At 49.2% G+C, this 25,923-nt stretch overlaps 1 protein-coding gene across 1 annotated transcript in view; it reads left to right on the forward strand.

The window, feature by feature from the left end:
• ACE (angiotensin I converting enzyme) overlaps positions 1 to 25,923 on the forward strand; it is a 72,324-nt gene that overhangs the window by 30,459 nt on the left and 15,942 nt on the right. The window contains exons 7-15 of the mRNA XM_060255284.1: positions 446 to 543; positions 2,591 to 2,763; positions 3,877 to 4,100; positions 4,565 to 4,709; positions 6,231 to 6,329; positions 6,681 to 6,803; positions 9,577 to 9,788; positions 20,616 to 20,752; positions 21,408 to 21,566. Coding sequence (XP_060111267.1) covers positions 446 to 543; positions 2,591 to 2,763; positions 3,877 to 4,100; positions 4,565 to 4,709; positions 6,231 to 6,329; positions 6,681 to 6,803; positions 9,577 to 9,788; positions 20,616 to 20,752; positions 21,408 to 21,566 — 1,370 coding nt within the window. The remainder of the gene's footprint in view (positions 1 to 445; positions 544 to 2,590; positions 2,764 to 3,876; positions 4,101 to 4,564; positions 4,710 to 6,230; positions 6,330 to 6,680; positions 6,804 to 9,576; positions 9,789 to 20,615; positions 20,753 to 21,407; positions 21,567 to 25,923) is intronic.

The following is a 25,923-nucleotide window of genomic DNA, read 5'->3' on the forward strand; positions in this document are numbered from 1 at the left end:
GAACTGTCTCTTGTAAACTCGGGGAAATCTGGAAGGAAATTGCCTGAGATGTAAACATTGTATTGGTCAGTTGGCACTTTGTGTATCAGGTTGCTTTAATCTCATATGCAAGGTGAATTGCTTTCCTTCCTGTCTCAGTGTTATTTGGGAAGAAGAAGCAGAAAACAAAGGATTGTAAAACATCCATGTAACTGTAAGGACATAGATAGCAACGTAGAATGCAATGTATTATTATTATTTTTTAATCCCAAGTGCCTTTCCTGATGTTTTATACTAGTAAACTTTATTTCTTTTGATAAGCAATAGTCTTGTCTCCTTTATTTAAGCGAATATCTCAGCACTTGGCCAGAGACCTCACACTGGGTTCTTGCTGCTGTTCTCTGGGGCCCAACGTCTCCTTGTCTTCCTTTTCAAAGCTCATCTTTGCTGCTTTGTCTCCTTGCAGGCAACATGTGGGCCCAGCAGTGGAACAACATTTATGATATGATGATTCCTTTCCCAGACAAGCCCAATCTCGATGTCACCAATACAATGAGGCAAAAGGTAAGATCCCCCTCTCCGTTGCAAGCCTCTTGCTTCAGCTACAGCACTTAGCAGGGCTCTGGGGACCAGAGAAGGAAACAGCTGCCCTGCTGGCTGCCACCCGCAGTGAGGCATGTGGAAGGGTTTGCCCAAGTTCAATCATGAGGCTCCTGAGGTTGATTCAGAAGAAGCTTTAATGAAGCGCACACTAATGACTTCCATTGCAAGATCAGGTCTCGCCAGACTGAATTGACTCGGCACTTACAGGTTACAGCATAACTGCTCCCCTTTTCCCTGTGCCTGCTAAAAGTCTTTTGAATTAAACAAAAGTTCTTTTCTCAGGCCTCAGTGTTGCTCCCAGTCAAGGTCACATCCCCCACTCTCTTCCCAGTTCATTTGGTTCCTATCAGTGTTACCCAGGTAGACTAGATTAGAGGTAACTTCCACCTGCCGGCTTGGAACATCCCACAAGACACAAAATACCAAACGACTACAAAAACTGTGGGGTTAGTTTGAACATATGAAGCTGCCTTATACTGAATCAGACCCTTGGTCCATCCAAGTCAGTATTGTCTTCTCAGACTGGCAGCGGCTCTCCAGGGTCTCAAGCTGAGGTTTTTCACACCTCTTTGCCTGGACCCTTTTTTGGAGATGCCGGGGATTGAACCTGGGACCTCCTGCTTCCCAAGCAGATGCTCTACCACTGAGCCACCGCCCCATTCATGGCTCTCCAGGGTCTCAAGCTGAGCCTTTTCACACCTATTTGCCTGGACCCTTTTTTGGAGATGCCGGGGATTGAACCTGGGACCTCCTGCTTCCCAAGCAGAGGCTCCACCACTGAGCCACAGCCCCATTCATGGCTCTCCAGGGTCTCCAGCTGAGGTTTTTCACACCTCTTTGCCTGGACCCTTTTTTGGAGATGCCGGGGATTGAACCTGGGACCTCCTGCTTCCCAAGCAGAGGCTCCACCACTGAGCCACAGCCCCATTCATGGCTCTCCAGGGTCTCCAGCTGAGGTTTTTCACACCTCTTTGCCTGGACCCTTTTTTGGAGATGCCGGGGATTGAACCTGGGACCTCCTGCTTCTCAAGCAGATACTCTACCCCTGAGCCACAGCCCCATTCATGGCTCTCCAGGGTCTCAAGCTGAGGTTTTTCACACCTATTTGCCTGGACCCTTTTTTGGAGATGCCGGGGATTGAACCTGGGACCTTCTGCTTCCCAAGCAGATGCTCTACCACTGAGCCACTGTCCCTCCCCATGGATACACTTGCAGTATGGAGTTAGTGCATCATATAAAGGCAAAGACATGATAATAATGGAACATTACCAAGCAAAGGAAACAAAACCAGTAAAAGCCGGAGCCATCATGGTCAGGGACTTGTTCCTACAGCATGGAGCAGTTTCCTGCAGGAGGGTGGAGAGAATTGGAGGGATGCTGACCCACCCAGTAGCAGCAGAGAGATGACAGGCCTGCCTGGCTTAATTAAGGACATGCATCTTATGAGCTGTGCTGAAATGAATGTTCAGAGTCATTAGGTGCTGCTGTGCTCCTTTTGAATTAAAGACATGCAAATGAGCTACAGCTGCATTGCAGCATGGTGGAAGAATGCTTGACTTCAGGTTCTTTTTTTAAAAAAAGGTAAAGGTAGTCTCCTGTGCAAGCACCAGTCGTTTCCGACATTGGGGTAGCGTCGCATCACGTTTTCATGGCAGGCTTTCTACTAAGACCTAATTCCCAGATTACATTTTCACGCACTGAGATCTGTTTTTATTTATTTATTTAATTTATATCCCGCCCTCCCCACCAAAGGAAGGCTCAGGGCGGCTTTTCTATGTCATTTGCCTCCTGGGGACAAGCGTGGCAAAGTGAGTCAGCATTCTGCCTTGTGGGAGAGCTGAGTTGCCTCCTGATCATTTCAGAAGCCCCACACCCTCCCAAGCTGCTTCCAAGGTGCAAGGAGCAAACACTCTTCTCTGTGGCACGGGGTTATGGGAGGAGCTTGGGACTGGTCTCCAGGAGCAGCTGGTGCTGCATAAGGTTGCCTGTGGATCTTTGCCTTTCCCAGAACTGGAACGCAACACACATGTTCCAGGTGGCAGAGGAGTTCTTCACGTCACTTGGCATGCTGGAAATGCCACCTGAGTTTTGGGAGAGCTCAATGTTGGAGAAGCCAATGGACGGGCGGGAAGTCGTCTGCCACGCATCGGCATGGGATTTCTACAACCGCAAAGACTTCAGGTGCATATTGCCATGGAAAGGGAACCAAGTGCCATCTGAGCATAGATCTCTTTTCCCATGGGATTTGTCTGGGTTGTTAAGCTGAAGGTTCTGTCTCTAAGGTCAGAATTCAGGCTGCGCATCCACATTTTATCGGGTTGGCTTCCATCTGCAACAGGTTTTTTTGAACATCTGCATGTTGTTGTCTTTCAATAACCAACGTTCCAGACTTTCCCCATTTTCATTATCTTTACTAAACCTAGTTTGTTATGACTTTTCTGGAAAGAAGGCAGCTCCAGGGTATTTGCACGTTGCGTAGATGGGAGGGTGCCACCCACATCGGTGCCATTTTCCGCACAACCCCCCCTCCCCCCAGTCACCATTGCTACCTGTATCACCAGAGGGTTTGGGGTCCTTTTTAAAAATCAGTAATTACCAGCTGTCTATACTATTATATCCTTACTAGCAGTGAGGCCCATTGTGAGAAGAAATACAAAGGGGTGTCGAGAGATGCTCTGGGCGAGTGTCCTGGCTTGGGGGGGTGGGGAGGCTGGTGAGGGAAGAGGAAGATAGAGGACTGTCTTCCCACCCATCCCCTAAGCCTTGGCATTCACCTTCCCTTACCCTTGCTGTCTTCCCACCCCCCTCCCAGCCATGGCAATCAGTCACCCCTACCCTGCCCTTGCCATCTTCCCACCCCCTACCCTTGCCATTCACCCCCCCCCACCAACCTTGCTGTCTTCCCATCATTCCTTGGCATGCATTCCCTCCCCCTTACTTTCCTCCCACCCGCTCCCATCACTTGGCATTAACCCTCCCACTCTTGTTTTCTCCCTATCCACCGCCCAGCTCTTGCCAGTCCCCCCGCCACACGCTTTTGCTTACCTGGGATCCGCCACCACTGCTGGGTCCATGCTGCGGCCTCCTGTGTCCTCTGCAATGCCCAGGGGCTGCGGGAGGGCTCTGTCAGGTACTGCTGAGGAAGATACGTTTCAAGCCCCTCCTTCCAAAGGAGCAGTGGGAACTGCTGCTTTGTGTTCTTCGGAGAGACTGGCCAGTTGGCCTGATTGCAAGAGCTGCCCTGAGGACTGCCATTTTCCATTCAGCCAGGCTTGTCCCCTCCATGTCCTGCAGGATAAAGCAGTGCACAACAGTGACTATGGAGCAGCTCTTCACAGTCCACCACGAGATGGGTCATGTGGAATACTACCTGCAGTACAAGGACCAGCCGGTCACCTTCCGCAGCGGCGCCAACCCTGGCTTCCACGAAGCCATTGGAGATGTCATGAGCTTGTCTGTCTCTACCCCTGGCCACCTGCAGAAAATCGGGCTGCTCAGCCAAGTCACTGAGGATGCAGGTACGGAGAAGGCGTTGTGGCTGGTGGCCCAGATGTCTTGAGCGTGAGGGACAGGGAGACAAGGGTAGTCAATAGGGACAAAGGTGCTAGTGGAAACCTGCTGCTTCAAAGCGCAACTCATTCTGAGGCTGAAGGAGAAGAGAAGATCATGAGCTGGACCCCAGCATTCCCCTTCTCCCTATATCAAGTAGTGCATTTGGGGTGGGCCAGAAGGTGAGCCCTGCACACGTTTGGATCTGGCTGCTGCTCCTCTTTGGGATGGGGAGGTTTCCTGAGGCCCCATCGGCAGCCCTGTGCTCTGCAGGCAGCTGCACTCAGCTGGTAGCACGAGATCTGTGAGGGGGCTCACACAGGTGGGTGGGTTGGGGTCAGCTGATGCTCTTCTGCTCCATGCCGGGACCGTTTCCCAAGCCCCTCCTTGCCTAGCAGGCCCTCCCTGTTGACCTTCTCTTCTTTCCTTGCAGACAGCGATATCAACTACCTGCTGAAGATGGCCCTGGAGAAGATTGCCTTCCTTCCCTTTGGCTACCTGATAGATCAGTGGCGGTGGAACGTCTTCAGTGGTCGCACCCCTCCCAACCGCTACAACTATGACTGGTGGTATCTCCGGTAAAGGCCTCCAGAGTCACAAACGCCACCTGGCACAATCATAGAATCATAGAGTTGGAAGGGACCTCCCGGGTCATCTAGTCCAAACCGCTGCACAATGCAGGAAACTCACAAACCCCTCCCTCTAAATTCACAGGAGCTTCCTTGCTGTCAGATGGCCATCTAGCCTCTGTTGAAAAATCTCCAAGAAAGGAGAGCCCACCACCTCCTGAGAAGGAAGCCTGTTCCACTAAGGAACCGTTCTAAGGGTCAGGAATCATAGAGTTGGAAGGGACCTCTGAGGTCATCTAGTCCAACCCCCTGCACAATGCAGGAAACTCACAAATACCTCCCCCTAAATTCACAGGATCCTCATTGCTGTCAAATGGCCATCCAGCCTATGTTTAAAAACCTCCAAGAAAGGAGAGCCCACCACCTCCCGAGGAAGCCTGTTCCACTGAGGAATCACTCTAATGGTCAGGAAGTTCTTCCTGATGTTGAGCCGGAAACTCTTTTGATTTAATTTCAACCCATTGGTTCTGGTCCTACCTTCCAGAGCCACAGAAAACAATTCCACCCCATCCTCTATAGGACAGCCCTTCAAGTACTTGAAGATGGTGATCCTATCACCTCTCAGCCGCCTCCTCTCCAGGCTAAACATCCCCAGCTCCTTCAGCCTTTCCAGACCCCTCACCATCTTCGTCGCCCTCTTCTGGATGTGTTCCAGCTTGTCTATATCCTTAAAATGTGGTGCCCAAAACTGAACACAATACTCCAGGTGAGGTCTTACCAGGGCAGAGTAAAGCGATACCACCACTTCACGTGATCTGGACGCTAGACTTCTGTTGATACAGCCCAAAATTGCACTTGCCTTTTTAGCCACTGCATCACACTGTTGATTCATGTTCAGCGTATGATCCACTAAGATCCTTTTCGCATGTACTACTGCCCAGACAAGTCTCCCCTATCCTATAACCATGCATGGGATTTTTCTTACCTAAATGCAGAACTTTCCATTTATCCCTGTTAAAATTCATCTTATTGGCTTCAGCCCAGTTTTCCAGCCTGTCAAGATCATCCTGGATCCTGTCTGTGTCTTCTACTGTGTTTGCAACCCCTCCCAATTTAGTATCCCCTTGATGGAGCTGAAAGCATTGGGACGAGGGGGGGGGGGTGTAGTGGGGCAGGGGGTGCATAACCAGGACTATGGTGTGGCAGGAAGGAGATTTCATCCTTTTCTGCACTTTTATTCTCGGGCCTGATCTTTTTTATGCCTGTCTGGTTTCATTGCTTTCTTGCCTTTCTTGTTTCTGAAAAGGCAGCATGAATTTTTGTGGTCAGTTCAGTCAGCCCCTTTGCCACTAGGCAGGGTGGTCCTGATTCAGCTTGGCGGGCTGTTTTATTGGCTTTTTAAAAATGGTAGGAGCTCCATTATCACCTGCAGGTTGGCCCTTTAGCCAAAAATATTGTCTGTGTGAGTTTTAGAGACTTGTGCTGATGCTGTTCCTTGCTTCTCTGCTCAAATGGCTGCCTTCTTTCTAGAACAAAATACCAGGGGATTTGTCCTCCAGTAGCAAGGAATGAGACCCATTTTGACCCTGGTGCCAAATACCACATCCCTGGCAACACACCTTACATCAGGTACTGGGAGCTGCTGCAGAGGGTGGGGGGCCTGCCTTTTGTGTCTCGAGTGGGGGGGGTGGGGAACCCGACCGGGAAGCAGGAGGTCCTCAGGGGTGGGAAGGGGGGGACCCATGTAGGACAGAGACTGCAGCCTTGCTATGGAGGCTGGGAACTGACCCAGAAAAGATTCTGCATCAGCCTCTGTCCAGTGGGTGCCAGCTTGGAGGATTTGGTGCTAGCAGGACGGTGACATTCTGCCTTCAGAACTGAATCACTTTCATTCTGGGGGGAAAAGGCAGTGATACTTAAAATCTTTTTTTGCTAATGAATTGAGAAAGTTCAACAAGATTGTTGTTTCCTCTTGGATAGGTACTTTGTCAGTTTCATCCTGCAGTTCCAGTTCCACAAGGCCCTTTGCCAGGCTGCCAACCACACGGGCCCTCTCCACACCTGTGACATCTACCAGTCCAAAGAAGCCGGAAGGAAACTCAGGTAAGAGGGGAGGGGGGGGAGGGAGGGGGGGAAGAGAGCACTGAGCAGCCTCACCCTCCCCCAAGATGGGAAATCGGGGAGGGGAGCCACCCAGAGCAAGGGGCGATTCTTTCTGCAAACATGGGGGTAAAAAATACGAAAAACACCCCCAACCAATGCTCCTTCTGTTGTGGAGTCTTGTGAGGAAAAAAATCTACTTTCTGAGCTACTGGCATTAAAGTTGTGATCTACTGCATAAATTAGTTTGCTCTGGGGCCGTCCTGGGTGAGCTTGATGGTAAAAAAAGTGTGAGCTAGCTCACACTAACTCAGCTTGGAGGGAGCCCTTCATGCCCGCTGGTGAGTACGGGATGCAAGCAAGAAAATGCCAGGATGCTACAAGTTGGTGAGGAGGGGTGGCGGTGAACACCTGGGGCAGGATGGGACTCGGGGATTCCATCATGGGCCAGGTGTTGCTGAGCTTCTCAACATCAACGGCAGGGGCTGACATTCCTGCTGCCTGGGGAGTTTGGTTCCCCCATCTCGGTGAACGAGGTGCAGGCAGGACATCATGTTAGTTCAGTTAGTTCAGACCTTTCTTGGCATAAAAGCAATCACGATTCACAATCAAAAGTAGGCACAAAGGTCTGAAGTATAGTAAGAACAATACATAAAGCAATCAATTAAAATGGCAGCCAATAATACTAATCATAGGGATACTTCCGGTTGAGCATTGGAGGGAGGAAGACACGCGGCTCTACAGCTCTGTAATGATAAGTCTATAATAAGCCTCTTTTAATTTTACATTTTTGTTTTAAGCCTGAGGGTTTTGCCTTTTCCATCTTAACTCTCTCAACTGTAAGAGTTTTTGAGGAATGTAAACCCCCTTGCTTAACTGGATAATTGGCTGGTATCCTCACCGTCTCTGACCTTGAAAGGCTGCCAAGTGGGAGCTTTGCTTACTTAGGAACTTGCTGTTTTTCCTCAGCTGCCCTGCAAACTCTTCCTTTAATAACAGTGAATTTGAAGTCTTTTAAACGTGGTTGAGATGCAGAGGTTATTTTACCCCCTGTGCCAAACAATTAAATTTTTTAATTTTTATTATTATTACTCTGAGATTGAAAATAGAAGTTTATCAAGTCTATAATTAGTTTTTGACTTTGAATATTTGCCTTTTGGGCTGTTTCCAATTACCCTATCCTTCTCTTGGCTTGCATCCAATACTCTGTCTACCGATTAACGTGGGCTTTACCAAATGGCTGAGAGATGCTGAAGATTCTCCTTTACCAGCTAAACAATTGAAAATATATGATTTTTATTCAGCCCAAGTGCCCACATCTAATCGTTTTGAGATTTTGGTTAATTTTGATAATGAGGGTATTATTGAGCAGCCCACACTTACACAAAAGTCTGCTGACCCTCACAGCACAATTAATACGAATGCAAACTCTGAAGAAGCTGCAGACAAGATTAACTCTCTAAATTCTACTGGAAGTGGGCTGCAGAGAACTCTCTAACATAACACATTTAACAGCTGTAACAGTAGATTCCATCTGTAGCCAGTTGAAACTACTTCATAATAAAATGGACTGCATTACTGAGCAGCTAACTTTTAAAAGAAGCACCTTGGAACAGGGCACCCAATTACAGCCGAATTGATAAGCCTCTATCACCGAGTAAGAACTTAACAAAACCCTACAAATTGGTTCTCACTCCAAATAAAATTTGCCTAATCATTTGCAACTACAGAGGACCTCCCTGCCCAACAGGTCCTCCAGGTTCCTCTTTTGGCAGACCAAAAGGGCATGAGGAGCCAGCTGTTCTGTGGCTGAGTGGTAGAGCATCTGCTTTGGATGCAGAAGGCCCCAGGTTCGAGCTCCGGCATCTCCAGTTGAGCGGTCCAGGCAGTAGGTGACATGGAAGCCCTCTTCTGCCTGACAGCCTGGAGAGCCGCTGCTGGTCTGAGGAGACAAGACTGACCTTGATGACCCAAGCCGGGGGGTGGGGAGGGGTCTGATTAAGGCAGCTTCATGTATTTGTGCACTTCCTGCCACTCCGATGAGAAGGAAAGAGAAGCTGCTCAGAAAAGGCTGCTCCTTCAGGCCTTGTGGTCAGCCCGTGCTGTGGAGGAATCCTTGGGACATGGGGGAGGGGCTTGTCAGAGGCACCCCCACTCAGTGGGCGCAGAGCGTGAGGCCCTGGATCCACAGTAGCTGGACATCTTTGCCTTCCCCCTGCTCTGAGGATGGCCAGGTCTTCTGCCTTTTTAGTGCAGTGCCAGGCCCATCTCTGAGGACCGCGGAGGCAGAGCTGGCTCATTCCAGTAGGGTAGGTAGGTGGCTGCCTAGGGCGCTACCTGGCCTCAGGGTGGCCCGTGGGCACCCCCTCCCTGCATGCACCCCACCGCCCCCGGTGCCCCTTCCCTGCCACCGCCACACTCGCCCTTGCTGCCCGCCTCTCCACTGCCCTCCTCCGCCTCACTGCCTACTGGTGGGTGGGTGGCGGCAGGGAAGGGAAGGTGCACCGTGGTGGTGGGTGCTCTCGGAGGCGCTTGGTGCCATGCTGCCTTCCACCATCGCCCTCACCCTCACCACAGCAGGGGGCTAGGGTGCCAGAAACCCTGACGCCAGCCCTGCATGCTTCCCCAGCAGTCTGTCAAGGGGCTTTCGCACAGACGTCATGCAAAAGGACACAAAAGCTCTCTGTGGTGGTGGGGATCACTCGGCCTCTTCTGCTTGCCAGGCCTTTGGGTCTGCTTCATGGTTCCCTCCTCCTCTTTGTCTTTCCCCCTGCAGCGAGGCACTGAGGGCTGGATCTTCCCAGCGGTGGCAGGACATTCTCCAGCAGCTCACTGGCACCAGTCAGATGGATGCGTCAGCCTTGCTGGACTACTTCAGCCCTGTGACTCAGTGGCTGAAGCAACAGAACAGCCGCATGAACGAAACCCTGGGCTGGCCAGACTTTGAGTGGCGTCCTCCCGTCCCAGAGGGATACCCAGAAGGCATTGGTAAATCCTGATAGGGGCAGCCCCGTCCCAAGGCCCAAGTCAGAGCCGCCCCACAGAGGGGGACTGGAGGGACCGCTTGATGCAGCTCTGGCTCCCTGGGCAGAAACAGGCAGAGGGAGTTCCTGTGTGGCCCCGGAAAGGGCATTGCAGCAGGACCAGGAGGAGCCTCAGTGGGACGGAGCCCCAGGAGTGCTTGCAGACCGCCAGCAGCCCAGTTCCCTTGAGCCAGGGAGGAAAGACGGCCCCTCCAGCCTCAGCAGGCCTGCACTGCCATAGCCCACGTGGCAGCGGCAGCCACAGCAGAACAGCGGCTCCCAGTGTGTGGGGGGGGGGGGCTCAAGAGGAGCCAGGCAAGGAGGCATGCAGGCCCTGGGAACATCTCCCCCTCCCAGCCACAGCTCTCTGGGGGGAAAGCAGGCTGGAGGTGGGGGAGGGGCAGGGGTTCCGTTCCCAGAGGGGGAAGGCTGTGCAGGGCAGAGCCCAGAAGGCTGTGGAGAAAGGGGTGGGGGGCTGGAAAGTCACAGCGATGGCAGACCCCCAACATCGCTGCTTCAGTGGCAACCAGGGGGAAGTCCTGAGGCAGTGTGGGCAGAGTCCCACAGAGATTTTGCCACATGAAGCTGGAAAACCTGGTCCAGGAATGAATACTCATACTGATTGGAGGCCCCCCCCCCATGACTGTGGCCAGCGTGCCCCTCCCACTCCATCTGCATCCTGACTCCGCTCCCTCCCCTCTCCCCGGTGCCTCAGACACCAGCAGTAATGTGGGCTCAGGTTGCCAACAGACCTGGAGAAGGATATCCTGTCCCTTTAAACATAATGTGTGGAACTGGCAGCTGGAGCTTTTCACAGTCTCTGTTAAAGTCACAGGGCATTTTCTCTAGGCCTCTGTTCCTATGGGGTGGCTGCCTGCAGAGAGGTATGAGTGACAGGTTGTCATAGCAGCCAATAGCAAGTGAGCTCCTGGCCTCTGCTTGTTGTTCTCCTTATGGCTCTTTTCAGCCTAGTGCCAGGCCTGGGTTGGTCCCAAGACAGCTTTAGTGGCCCTGGTGGATGGTCTTCCTGGAAGACACATTGACACAGTTGCCGGATCCCTTCTTATCCACCGGTTTGCATACAGAGTTGGTCTTTAGGGCACAGCCCTTATTTTCTGCCTGGCTGGGCACAGGGAGGCTCCACAGCTGGGTGGCATTGATCCCACGGCTCTGATCTCTCACCTCTGCTCTCTAGGTGGCTGCAGAAGGAGACCGTCTGGAGCTTTGGGGTTGGGTGTCACCAATCTGCAGATGACCCCCAGCTCTGTCTTTCCCATCCAAGCCTCCAGATGTGTCCGTCTCAGTCCTGAGCTAGTGCTTTCAAGTTGTGGGCAGGTGGCTGAGGCAGGACAGGTTGCAGCTGAGTCCAAACACGGTGGAGGAGATTCTAGTTGGGGAGGCTGATGCTGCTCGGGGTGGGGGGGACGAAGGGGTGTGACTCTGCTTGTCCTGAGTGATGCTGGCTTCTTCGGAGAAGGTTAAGATCTTGGGGGTTCTGACGGTCCGTGCCCGGCTGTTGGAGAACCAAGCTGGCCCGGTGCCCAGAAGCACCTTCTCCTAGTTGCAGCTGATTCACCACCTCTCTTCCTCCTGAGACCCAGCCACAGGGATCCGGGCTTCTCTCCTTTCACTGGATTTCAACTGGATTTGCTCTGTGTTCTCTAAGTGGGGCTGCCTTGGAAGGCAGCTGGTCCAGGATGAGGCAACCTGACTGGAGCCAGGGCTGGCTGCTGGGAGCCCATTTTGAACCAGCCGCCAGTCTGTGTCCAGCTTCAGATCCAGTTGTTAGTTTTAGCCACTGCAGCAGGGCCGGCGCGTGGGAGTAGGCCAAGTAGGTGGCCGCCTAGGGCGCCACTTGACCTAGGGGCTCCATGAAGCGCCTCCTCTCCCTGTGGCCAAGCCGCTGCTGTCCTGACTTTGCCACTGCCTCCTGATGCTCGGGAGGCGGTGGCAAAGTCCCCCCCCCCACAGCATGGCAGGTGCTCTAGGTGCGCTGCTGCCCTTCCGAACTTTGCCGAGGTCTCCTGAGGCTTGGGAGGCAGCAACAAAGTGGGGAGGGCATGGCAGGGCAGCAAGCAGCAAAGGGGACGCTCGAGTGACATCATTGTGATGTCATTGGCGCACGCGCTATGTGCACGCACCAAAAAAATTTGGGTTGGCCTAGGGACACAGATCCCCCTAGCCCTGGGCCTGCACTGAAGAAGGCCCTCCATCTCTTTAGGGATGGCCTCCATCCATACACCCCTGGGCAGCAACTGTGGCCATCAGGCTGCCCTCCACTGACTCTCCCACCACTAAGAATGCCCCCCCGCAGGCCTTTTCTCTGGTAGCCCCTGCTCTGGGGGAGGGGCTCCGTGGAGAGGGAGAGGAGCCTCCTCCTGGGAGACCTTCATTTTGCCAGGGCTTTGGAGGGGCAGTGAACGGCAGGCATCTTTAGCGGCCTTTAAATCTGGGGTTTGCGATTTTATTTTTGGCTTTCACTGAAAATGTTTTTAAGTCTGGTTGTACCACAAGAATAAGTGGGATATATGAATGTTTACTAAATAAAATAAATGGTGGGATGCCCCTTTTGGGCCAATACTGGACCATCCCTGACCTGGTCACCAGCTAGCTTGACCTCGGGGTGGCTTTGATGAGTGAGCCCTTTGGCTTTGCCCAACAGCCCCTGGAGGCGCCAGCCGTTTCTACGCCCTGTTTCCCCTTGAAAATCTGGAGAACACAGAAATGCATATAACCTTTACAGCAAATATAGCGGTCATTGAATAAGTGGGGCCCCTTTTATTTGTCATGAATTTTGAACTTCAAGGTGTAGTTAGATTCTGAGGGCTGGAGGGGTGGCGGCATCATGGCTGCCAGAAACCTGCAGTGTACCTACCAAAAGGAGCTCTTTGCTACACTGGGCTGTTCTGATAGGCTGGCTGGAGGCCAGGAGGATGAGGCCACCAGCCACGCTATTGGTCTGCCTGGAAGTTGGAAGCAGAGAAAAGAAGATAATGGACTATATCAGTGATCCTGAATGGGAGCGTCTTCAGAAATTGGGGGAGGGGGGGGGTAGATTTGAGGCAGTGATTTCTTCCCATTTGCAGTGGTTTCTGACTGCCAGCAAGGGAAGTGGTTTTCTGCTCCCTTCCTGCATGAGGATAAACTACAGTTCTGAGATTTCTCCTCCTGGCCTGTAATAAAGTGGCACCCAGCAAGCAGGAATGCAGCCTTAACATCTGGGAGCTGACTGACAGCCGTTGGGCTCAAGGGTCTTGTTGAATATTGAATGGCCAAGATCTATGTATCATGTGCATCTATTATATATTTGCCTGTATGAATAAATCACCTTGGCTGGGTGTCCTAATATTATTGTCATGTCATACATAACCGTGCATAGATCACACCTTGTTTTGCCTAACAGTCAACTTTATATATTAAAATCTGCATACAAACACTAATTTTTCAGCTTCTCCTGTATAACTTAATTATTTTCTAGTATTCTGGTAACTTATATCCAGAGACAGATGCTGGCATATTACATAATTAAAAAGTTAATTTATGGAGAACCACTGTTTATGGTGTTTATGTGTTGTAAAACAGACAATCTGGAATCTGGCCAAAGATCAAATCTATTTGATTTATAATTAATTTGAACAACATAATTTTTTTCTTTTGGGATTCGTATTCCAAGATGCCCGCAGGATATCCTCTGGATCACTGGTTTTGTGTTAATATTCTGCAAAAAAAACCTCCCTAAAGTTCCAAGTAAGCGAATCTGCAGGAACAAAGTAAAGCTTTAGTTCCGTGAATGTTAACTGATAACTCATTTGCTGGGCTCTCTCCACCAAGTATTTTGATTAACTCATCATCTGTCACAATCAGTGATCTTCCCTTTCTCTTCAGATAAGCACAATTTATAACTGTAATCTTGTGTTCTTGAGTTAGCCATCTCATTGTATGTATAACACTGCAGGTTCTAAAGGCAATAGAAAGATCAAGCTGATAGCAGGCAACTTAGTCTGCTGCCTCCAGATACTGCGACATGATAGGTTCCCATTAATGGTAAGTCTCACATATGATGCAGATGGCTTTCGCCCAAATCCTGACTTCTGTACACTTGATGAGAAACTTTTGTCTCTCAGCCCATTACCTCTAGCCAAAAATAAAAATTTTGCAGGTGACAAATTGTTTACATATTCAATTACGTTCAGGGCTTTTTCTGTAGCAGGAACTCCTTTGCATATTAGGCCACACCTCCCTGATGTAGCCAATCCTCCAAGAGCTTACAGAGCTTTTAGTACAGGATCTGCTGTAAGCTCGAGGAGGATTGGCTACATCAGGGGTGTGTGGCCTAATATGCAAAGAAGTTCCTGCTACAAAAAAAAAGCCTTGGTTATGTTAAACACATTTTGGGTTTTTGATGTTTATTAAGTGATATTTTGGAGCAAAACTGGGTTGGCTGAAGGTTACATCTTTTGAAGTAATGTCCTTGAATCTTGTTGCCAAGATTATAGTGAATGCCAAGATTAAGCAGTATAATCAGTCCAGAGGATAAAATCCTAGATTTCTTCCTTTTAAAAGTGGCAGCCAGCAAAGAAAGCTGAGCTCAGCATCAAAGGCTTGGCCAAGGAACATCAGGGACAGAGTCTCCCTGGATTGGCTGATTTATTTAAAATGTGTATCCCCCCCCCCCCTTATCTCCTTAGACTCAAGGCAGCTGTGCTTGGGATCAGTGCATCATATGCATGTAGCATAAATATACCAATAAAATTGCCTTGTCTGGGATACCACTTTGATGTCCCAACTTATTTTTCTTTTCCACTTACTCCTAAGCCACTTTCCCTCCCCAGATCCCCTCAGGGCCTCTTCCTATCCGAGCCTTTCCTTCCCTTCAAGGCCTCCCTTGGCTCAGCAAATCCTCCTGTAATTCCTTGTTTTTGGATAGCCGGTTATGGGATGCCCTTCCCAAGGAGGCGCAGACAGAGAACCCCTCTGGACAAAACATAGGCTGCTTTGCAGTAAATTTCATGAGGAAGGAATTGTTTTGAGGGGAGCTTCTATAGCTGTGTTTTTCTTGCCCTTTGATTATTTTAACTTTTTGCTTATCTGCAGGTCAGTTTTTCCCCTAAGTGGTCTTTAGCTACAATGGTCACTAGGAATAGTGGTGTACAAATACTTAAATAAATGATTGTATAAATACTTAAATAAATGATTTGGATGAAGGAATAGAGGGAATGCTTATTAAATGTGTAGATGATGCTAAATTGGGAGGGCCAGCAAGTATAGTATAAGACAGAGTCAGGATCCAGGATGATCTCGACAGGCTGAAAAATTGGGAAAAAGCAAATAAAATGAATTTTAATGGTGATAAATGTAAATTTCTGTATTTAGGTAGGGAAAATCAAATATATAATTATAGGATGGAGGAGGAGAGGAGATTGGATTTATACCCTGCCCTTCACTACCTGAAGAAGTCTCAGAGTGACTTATCTCCTTTCCCTTTCCATCCTCACAACAGACATCCTGTGAGGTAGGTGGGGCTGAAAGAGCTCTGACAGAAACTGCTCTTGAAAGGAAAGCTCTGTGAGAATTTGTAAGAACATAAGAGAAGCCATGTTGGATCAGGCCAATGGCCCATCCAGTCCAACACTCTGTGTCACACAGTGGCCAATATATGTGTGTGTGTGTATATATACACAGACACACATATATACGCACATGCACATATATATATACACACACACACACATACACTGTGGCTAATAGCCACTGATGGACCTCTGCTCCATATTTTTATCCAATCCCCTCTTAAAGCTGGCTATGCTTGTGGCCGCCACCACCTCCTGTGGCAGTGAATTCACCCTTTTGGTGAAGAAATGCTTCCTTTTATCCATTTTAACCTGACTGCTCAGCAATTTCATTGAATGCCCACGAGTTCTTGTATTGTGAGAAAGGGAGAAAAGTACTTCTTTCTCTACTTTCTCCATCCCACGCATAATCTTGTAAACCTCTATCATTTCACCCCGCAGTCGACGTTTCTCCAAGCTAAAGAGCCTCAAGCGTTTTAACCTTTCATAGGGAAAGTGTTCCAACCCTTTAATCATTCTAGTTGCCCTTTTCTGCACTTTTTCCAATGCTATAATATCCTTTTTGAGGTGCAGTGACCAGAATTGTACGCAGTATTCCAAATGAGACCGCACCATCGATTTATACAGGGGCATTATGATACTGGCTGATTTGTTTTCAATTCCCTTCCTAATAATTCCCAGCATGGCGTTGGCCTTTTTTATTGCAAGCGCATACTGTCTTGACATTTTCAGTGAGTTATCTACCATGACCCCAAGATCTCTTTCTTGGTCAGTCTCTGCCAGTTCATAACCCATCAACTTGTATTTGTAGCTGGGATTCTTGGCCCCAATGTGCATTACTTTGCACTTGTCCACATTGAACCTCATCTGCCATGTTGACACCCACTCACCCAGCCTCAACAGATCCCTTTGGAGTGCCTCACAATCCTCTCTGGTTTTCACCACCCTGAACAATTTAGTGTCATCTGCAAACTTGGCCACTTCACTGCTTACTCCCAACTCCAGATCATTAATGAACAAGTTAAAGATTATGGGACCCAGTATTGAGCCCTGCGGCACCCCACCGCTTACCGTCCTCCACTGTGAAGACTGCCCATTTATGTTCACTCTCTGCTTCCTATTAATTAGTCAGTTTTTGATCCACAAGAGGAGCCAGTTTTACTCCATGACTCTTGAGTTTACTAAGGAGCCTTTGATGAGGAACTTTATCAAAAGCTTTCTGGAAGTCAAGGTAAACAACATCTATTGGGTCCCCTTTGTCCACATGTTTGTTCACCCCCTCAAAGAACTGTAACAGGTTAGTGAGGCAAGATCTTCCCTTACAGAACCCATGCTGAGTATTCCTCAATAACTTGTGTTCATCAATGTGCCTACTCATTCTGTCCTTGATAATGGTTTCTACCAACTTTCCCGGTATTGAAGTCAGACTGACTGGCCTGTAACTTCCCGGATCTCCTCTGGAATGCTTTTTAAAGATGGGTGTGACATTTGCTACCTTTCAGTCCTCAGGAACGGAGGCAGATTTAAATGAATTGCATATTTTTGTCAGGAGATCCACAAGTTCAACTTTGAGTTCTTTCAGAACTCTTGGATGTATGCCATCCGGACCCGGTGACTTATTAGTTTTTAATTCGTCAATCAGTTGTAGGACCTCCTCTCTTGTTACATCAATTTGACTCAGGTCTTTCAACACCCCTTCCAAAATTAGTGGTTCTGGAACGGGCAAATACTTCTCATCTTCCATAGTGAAGAATGAGGCAAAAAATGCATTCAGCTTCTCAGCCATTTCCCTATCCTCCTTCAGTAATCCTTTGACCCCTTGGTCATCCAAGGGCCCCACTGCCTCCCTGGCTGGTTTCCTGCTTCTAATATTTGAAGAAATTTTTATTGTTGGTCTTTATGTTTTTTGCAATATGTTCCTCATAGTCCCTTTTTGCCTGCCTGATCACAGTCTTGCATTTGATTTGCCACAGCCTGTGTTCCCTTTTATTAATCTCACTTGGACTAGCTTTCCACTGCTTAAAGGAGTCCTTCTTACCTTTTACAGCTTCCATTACTTTGTTTGTTAACCATGCAGGCCTTTTCTTATATCTGTTTGTGCCTTTCCTAACTTGTGGTATATATTTTATCTTCTAGAATTGTAGTTTTAAATAGCCTCCAAGCTTCCCCAAGGCTTTTGACTGTATTTACCTTTCCTTTCAGTTTCCTCTTCACATGCCTCCTCATCTCAGAGAATTTACCCCTTTTAAACGTGATTGCGCTGGTCTTTTGGGGCAACTCCCTATTTATACAAATGGTGAAATCAATAATGTTATGGTCACTGCTCCCAAGCGGTGTGATCACTTTTATATCTCTCACCAAGTCTTGGGCATTACTTAGGACCAAATCCAGGATCGCCCCACCCTTAGTAGGTTCTGTGACCATCTGCTCCATAGCACAGTCATTGAGAGCATCTAGAAACTCAATCCCTTTCTCTCGACCTGAACACATATTGACCCAATCAATCTGCAGGTAGTTAAAATCACCTATTACGACAAAGTTTTTACATTTAGCCGCTGACTCAAGGTCACAATGAAAAAACAGATGGGAAGAAAGACTAAAGAACCAGAAAATACCAGATATCTCCCTTGTACAATGAAAACAATGTACTTAATATCACATAACACATAAATAATACACAAAACACTAGTAATACTTATAAGAAAAAATCAAGATGTAACACACACACTGTTGCCAATAAATACAAGAGCCAGAATAACATAAACCAAACCACCAAGTCCCATTACAGTTCCAGGCTTCCAAGGAATATGTAAAGACTTGTTCAACCCTCTCTACTGGTCCAGCAGGAAGTACTGTATGTACCACTGAGTTGAGAATATTACAGAGGCTGTAAGGCTCCAGAGATTAGAAATATTAAAATAAATATTTTTGAAGTTGACACATGGTTTAGAGAGCCTCAGAGTAAAGGCTTAAGTTATTAATATGTGCCTCTCTTGGCAAAAATATTAATCGAAATGGGAAATATAACAATCAAAATTCCATTGAGAACCTACTTTATGCACATTTGGAGAATTTATATTTATATCAGTTTTGAGTGTTGAGCAAGTCTTTACATATTCCTTGGAAGCCTGGAACTTGGTGGTTTGGTTTATGTTATTCTGGCTCTTGTATTTATTGGCAACAGTGTGTGTTACAACATCTTGATTTTTTCTTATAAGTATTACTAGTGTTTTGTGTATTATTTATGTGTTAGTGATATTAAGTACACTGTTTTTATTGTACAAGGGAGATATCTGGTGTTTTCTGGTTGGCTCAAGGTCACAGCAGCAGGTGCTTGTAGAGGAGTGGGAAATCAAACCTGGCTCTCCCAGATAAGAGTTTGCACACTTAACTACACAAAACTGGGGAAGACTTGTCTTGGCAGACAAGGATCTCGGGGTCTTAGTGGACCATTCACTGCACATGAGTCAGCAGTGTGATGCAGTAACTAAAAAGGCAAATATGATTTGGGGCTGTATCAACAGAAGTATAGTGTCCAGATCATGTGAAGTGGTCATACCACTTTGCTCTGGTTAGACCTCTTCAGTTTGGGGCACCACAATTTGAGATGGATGTAGACAAGCTGGAACATGTCCAGAGGAAGGCAAGGAAGATGGTGAGAAGTCTGGAGACCAAGTCCTATGCGGAAAGGCTGAAGGAGCTGAGTATTTTTAGCCTGCAGAGGAAATGACTGAGAGGTGATAGAATCATCATCTTCAAGTACTTGAAGGGCTGTCATACAAAGGATGGTGCAGAGTTGTTTTCTGTTGCCCCAGAAGGTCAGACCAGAGCCAATGGGTTGAAATTTAATCAAAAGCATTTTTGACTAAACATTAGGAATAAATTCTTGATGGAGTGATTCCCTCAGGAGGTGGTGGGCTCTCCTTCCTTGGAGGTTTTTAAAGAGAGGCGAGATGGCCATCTGACAGCAATGCTGATTCTGTGGACTTAGGCAGATCATGGAAGGGCAAGAAGAGTTGCATCAGTCTCCAGTTCTTGTGGCCCTTTCTCACATGCCCAAGGGAATGCTGATCACCACTTTAGGGTCAGGCTGCATTTTTCTCCAGGCCAGTCGGGTAAGGGATCCTGGAGTTGTTTTTTTTGGGGGGGGGGGAGGGTTTGCCATCTTCTGGGCATGGAGTAGGGATCACTGGGGATGTATGTGTGTGGAGGAAGCTATTTGTGACTTTCCTGCATGGAGCAGGGGGTTGGACTAGATGACCCTGGAGGTCCCTTCCAACTCTATCATTCTGTGGAATACGTGGTGGGCATTTGATGATAATTCTGGGCACTGGTGGATTTAAGATTAAGAACCTCAGATTCTGTATTATTTTTGGGGGGAGGGGGGGGGTTAAAACCAAAAACTTTGTGCCAAACTGGACAATAAGAGCAGTCTGTGTTAAGGCAAGGACAAACCCAGTGATACCAGTCCTGTGGTTGCATTTCTATTGGCTTGGAAGGAGAAGCATCACAACACAATGTGACTTTTCCTGTTTGGACATAGCCCCCTCCAGGCCCAAGGCCCCCTGGCTCCCTGCTCCTAAGCACCGGCCCTCTGGAAGCTGGGGGTGGGCGGCAGGCCCCTGATGGCTGCCTTCAGGAGGTGGCTTTGGGGGAAGGCTGGCTGCTTCCCTCTGTAAAGACCAGCTGGAGCCCTCCTTCACACAGCACTGGAGCACCTGTCTTCTCCAGGTGCGGTTCCCTTCTGCTGATGTCATATAGGGCTATGAGGAGGAGGCTGTCCACGCTGTTGCACAGTGATGGGGGGTTCTAGAGTGTTGGGACTCCATGCCTCCTCCGCATGAGCAAAGGCAGATGCCTAGCTGGTGGCACCTTGTCTCCCTTCTGCTGGCTCCTCCTCTTCCTCCGTCGGGGCACAGGGATGCTGGAGAAGGAAGCTGCCCTGGGTGAGTCCAGGGAGCTGTCAGATCCTAGCTCTGGAGTTCTGCCCTAAAATGAATGGGTTTGGAAAGATCAGCAGCCCTGTGAGCCTTTGCTTCATTACTGGATCATCGCAGCGAGCAGATATTCCTTTTAGATAGGAAGTGTTCTGATTACAACAAAGACAGCCAACTGCTTCTTGAGAAGGAAATGGTAGTGTCCTTACCAGCCTAGGCCAAATTTGTGTGTGTGTGTGGGGGGGGAATTCCCTAAGTGCTCTATTCCCCCCTCGCCTTTTCCAGATAAAATAGCTGACGAAGCCGTGGCCAAAGCGTTCTTGATGGAGTACAACCTCACAGCGGAAGCCGTCTGGAATGCTTACACAGAGGCCTCGTGGGCATACAATGTCAACATCACAGACTACAACAAGCAGATCATGGTAGGACTTTCTTGGCCTTGCTGGGGATAATCCCTGTTCTGCTTTCTAAGTCCAGTGCAGGATCACTTCAGAGGTTCTCTGTGGGAAGCACCCACTGGCTGCTTGGAAGCTGAGTGGCTCCAGAAGCCCCTGGGCAGCCTTGGGAGGGGAAGGGTTCCTGAGGCCCCAAGATGCCTGTGTGCCACAAAGCGGCTGATTTTGACCCAAAAAAGCCTCCAGGGAATCTGTTGGAAACTGCTCTCCCACCCCCACCCCCCCATCTGCCAAGGAAGTTGTCCTGGCTGGACTCCCACGCCTGCGTCATCAGAAACAAAGAGGCACGTCTGCCGGGCTCTCCACCACACTGTGGAACTCCCTTTTCCTGAACACTGCCAAAAGCCGCCTGAGGATTAGCTGAAAGCTGCAGTGTTTATGTTTTGTATGATTGGCAAGAAGAAAGCTCCAAGTCTTGGCTCTGGCCACTCCCGCTTGAGGGTTCTTGGGCAGCAGGCCTCGGCCAGCGACAGGGAGCAGCGGACGACGCAGCAGCTTTAGATGTTGCTTTTAAAAAACCTGGAATGTGGTTTTAGGGTGGCTTCGTGTCCTGAAGCCCCCAGAGTGAGGTGAGCTGTGCTGCACTAACCTGACGTCTTCCTTCTCTACTTCTGTCCTGAAGTTAGAAAAGAATCTGGAGATGTCGAACCACATGCTCCACTACGGCCTGCAGGCGAGGCAGTTTGACCCCACTGACTTCCAGGAGCCCAGCATCAAGCGCATCTTGAAGAAGCTGAGTGACATTGAGCGGGCAGCCCTGCCGGAAGAGGAGCTGAAGAAGGTGAGTGGAAGGGGGAGCGGGACCCACAGAATTAGAAAACTGATCGAATTAAAGGTTTTGGTTTTGTTCTTAATCACCATTTCTTTTGTTACCCCTTTTCTGTTACTTGATAGTTTCTGTTTGGTTCAGGGTAGGGTTGCCAATCCCCAGGTGGGGGCAGGGGATCCCCCGGTTTGGAGACCCCCCCCCCGCTTCAGGATCATTAAAAAGCGGGGGGAGGGGAGGGAAATGTCTGCTGGAAACTCTATTATTTCCTATGGAGATTTATTCCCATAGAAAATCATGGAGAATTGATCTGCAGGTATCCGGGGCTCTAGGGGGGCTGTTTTTTGGGGTAGATGCACCAAATTTTCAGTATAGCATCTAGTGCCTCTCCCCAAAATACCCCCCAAGTTTCAAAAAGATTGGACCAGGGGGTCCAATTCTATGACCCCTAAAAGAAGGTGCCCCTATCCTTCATTATTTCCTATGGAAGGAAGGAATGGAAAAGGTGTGCCGTCCCTTTAAATGTGATGGCCAGAACTCCCTTTGGAGTTCAATGATGCTTGTCACAGCCTTGATCTTGGCTCCACCCCTAATGTCTCCTGGCTCCACCCCCAAAGTCCCCAGATATTTCTTGAATTGGACTTGGCAACCCTACTTCAGGGGACTCATCGGCATGATACACACAAATACATGTAAGAAAACCACAACTTAGTTGTCTGGCTTCAAACATTCCCAAGCTGGGGGGGGGGGGTGACCCCCATCAACAAAGCCACTCTGGGAGGTGGCAGAGCAGCCGGCAGAGGAACCCACGGCAGGCAGCCGATAGAGGAGAGGCCACTGAGGAGGAAAGCCCCACCCCACCCCACCCCTCCAGGCTGGCAGCAGGAAGTCGGCCTCGGGAAGTGGAGGGGCCGGTAGCCTCCCAGAAGCCAGCAACAGAACCACTGACAAGAGGGAGGCCCAGCCACTGGCAGGAACAGCACCCGGCCTCATGGGGACCCGGGGACCCTGCCCTGGCTACTCCAAGAGATACTCCACCTTGTGGGAACCCCAGGCAGGAGCTGGCTGCCCAAACGCCAGGCCAGTCAAGAGTGAAAGAACAAGGGAGGAAGGAGAAAGGAAGAGCAAACCTTAGCAGGGCTGAATTGAGTAGAGCTATGGCAGGGGAGAGGAGAAGACACCAAGTGCTGCCACCCCCCCCCCCCACATACACACACACCAAGGGAGGCAAACGAGCACATGAGCCGTGGGATGGAGCCCAAGGGACATGGCTGAAAGGGGGTATTAGAGAAACCAGTAGGAAGAGGGAGGATAGACGGGAATCCTCCACTCTCAAGGGGCAAGAGGGATGGGAACAGGCAGGGGAAGAGGATTTAAAGGGGACAAACACCTGAGGCTGAGGAGGACGGTCAGGAGTCCATGCCAGAGAGAGAGAGGAGGGATGGAGTTCGGGAGTGGGCTACCAAAGTTGAAGCAGCCCAGCTCTCCCAAATCCAAGGCCTCCGTGTCCACAGGACCATGGCAGAAGGGGGGAGTGCCAGGAAGGGGGCTGGGACTCGCAATTGCTATTTGGAAGGGGGAGACTTTGGGCACAGGTGTCATGGGCAGGGAAACATTAAATTCTTCCTCCCCCTTCCCTCCACCCTCCCTAACTGGGTTTTCTGGGGTTCAACTGCATGGATTTGCTTCCCCAACAGACTATTGCAAGACTAGTGCTAAAGACATCCCCTGAAATTCTGTGGGTTGACTCAGTCTAGTCTGTTCCTGGTGTTCTTTGAGCAAGGCAAAGGCTCAGTTTTAGATTTCCTGGGATGAGACTTGTGACATGGAATCATTTCATTCTGACTCGGTTTTGGAAATCATATAGTGTCGACTCTTCTTTTCAAAGTTATCCAGTTCAATTTTTCATACGATTTGCAGTGAGTGTGTTCACCAGCTCACACAAGGAGATGGCAATGAAGATTCCACCAATCAGGAGGGAGCACAAGCTTTCAGTGGTAGAAAGCCAGTGGGCAGAGCTACCATGAGTTTGAATACAGCTTTAGCTGTTCAAAATGGCGGCAGAGGGTTGCGAAGACTTTCAGTTGGTCTCAACAAAATGGTGCCATTTCCTCACTTTCTCTGTCAGTAACTCAGGAAGAGCCTGGCTGAGAGCACCTTTTCAACCTAGTTGTAAATACTTTCTTAGAAAAGATGGAGGAAGCCAGCAGGTAATAGCTTCATGCAAATTTGGGTGCCAAAGGGCTTCATGCAAATTTGGGTGCCAGATGGAGCCCTGAGGTGAAAGCTTCATGAGACTCACTAAATTTGTCTTTACTTGGACTTTATTTTAAGGAAGCAAATTTCTAAGAGCATTGTTACAGCAGTAAAGTCTAGAAACTTGTTTTTTTAAAAAAAAAACTCTCTGAGATTCTCAGGAAGTGTAATAAGATTTTCTGACTTTTGGGTGGAATGCCAGCATAAATTCATTTGGATTAAATAGGATAAGGAAAATCACGCATCCCATATGAACCTGCTCATTCATCTGTGGGTGTGTGGGGGGCCCTCGGAAATGGCAGGCTGCCTCCAGAGAGGCTGTCTCTCCTCGGGGGTAGTTTGCTTGTGGAGCCGCCTCTTTTGATTTCTGTTGATTTTTATTACTCTGCTTATGGGATTTTGGGGTTGGCTATTTAATAATAAAAAAAAGAAGCCCAGTAGAGACTGACAACATTTATTCTGTCATAAGCTGAGTGCTGACTCATGAAAACTGTTTCCAAGGTGACCCTGGGCTCTCTTTCTGTTCTGCTTCACCAAACTAACCCAGGGACTGGTCTGGAAAAAGTCCTACGTTGAGCCCTGGAGGGCCAACAGCCTTTTGCATCTGCTGTTGATATTCCTTTTAAAGTCCTGCAGGGCTGTGGAGTTTTGTGACACAGGGACTGGGGATAGTTCACAGCTGCAGTGGTCATATGTGGTCACACCGATGCAAGGCTGGTAGAAAGCTGTAGAATCTAGAGCTTTACCTGTAGTTGGAAACCCAGAAGCTGACCTCTTTGCTCAGGGAATTGCTGAAGATATCTGCGGGGGGGGGGCAAGGTGATGAATTTTGACAGGAGTAATAGAACTGAGCAGGAGTAATAGAATAATCCCTGCTTTTGTATACAGTGATGGTGTGTGTGTGGTGTATATATACATTGTTATTGTGATATTAACTTTTCTATTGCCAACCAGTTTAGGACTTCTTGAAAAGTGGTGCTAAAATTAAGTGCATAAACAATGTGTGGTTTGTCCCTAAGGGATAATTTGTATTAGCTAGGCCTGAACTTCTGGGGCCAAGTGGAGCAGAAATGAAGCCAGAGGAGGCTGAGAGGCAGGCAGCATTGGCACTGGGACATACAAGGAAGGAGCCAAAGAGCTGCTTCCAAGATGGCACAACTTCAGAGCAGAGAAGATGGAACCCTCTTGTTGCCAGGAGTCTGTTGGGCTTCCTTCCTGTTCAGCTTCCTTCCAAACTGAGGGAGACAAGGCTTATCCCTCCATGTTCAGAGGCAGGAATGGATGTTGTGGGGTCACTGCTTCTCTGATGGAGTTTCTCGGCTGCTGCAGATGTTCTCCAGGAACTGGTGGTCCTCTGCAGTCTTCCGTGGTTTTCCCTTTCTTGACATGGCAAACACCAACAGTGGCCAAACTTGCTTAATGTAAGAGCCACATAGAGGGAGGGAGGGAGGGAGGAAGGAAGGAAGGAAGGAAGGAAGGAAGGAAGGAAGGAAGGAAGGAAGGAAGGAAGGAAGGAAGGAAGGAAGGAAGGAAGGAAGGAAGGAAGGAAGGAGGGACAGAGGAAGGAAGGAAGGAAGGAAGGAGGGAAGGAAGGAAGGAGGGAGGGAGGGAGGGACAGAGGAAGGAAGGAGGGAGGGAGGGACAGAGGAAGGAAGGAAGGAAGGAAGGAAGGAAGGAAGGAAGGAAGGAAGGAAGGAAGGAAGGAGGGAGGGAGGGACAGAGGAAGGAAGGAGGGAGGGAGGGATAGAGGAAGGAAGGAGGGAAGGAAGGAAGGAAGGAAGGAAGGAAGGGGCGCTTTGCAAGCCACACAGTGTGTGTGAAAGAGCCACATGTGGCCATCCCTGTCACCCTTCTGGAGACCAGGCAGCTGGGGGGAGGGGTGGCTGCAGAGGCCAGTGGCTAGTGAGAGAAGGGTGAAGCGTGTCCCTCCTCCCTTGCAGGCAGCCCCCACCATCTGGTGGCCAAGAAGCTCCCCAAGCCAAACTTGCTGCAGAAAACGGGATTAGGGGAACCTGAGAGGGAACTTCAGAAGCTCAAGAAAGACAGAGGAGAGCTTTCGGCAGGATTCCTCAGTCAGAAGAGAAGCAGCTGTAGGAAGCAAGCGATGTCTGAGTCC

The sequence above is a fragment of the Heteronotia binoei genome, chromosome 15, assembly GCF_032191835.1.
Source record: "Heteronotia binoei isolate CCM8104 ecotype False Entrance Well chromosome 15, APGP_CSIRO_Hbin_v1, whole genome shotgun sequence".
NCBI classification, from domain to species: Eukaryota; Metazoa; Chordata; class Lepidosauria; order Squamata; family Gekkonidae; genus Heteronotia; species Heteronotia binoei.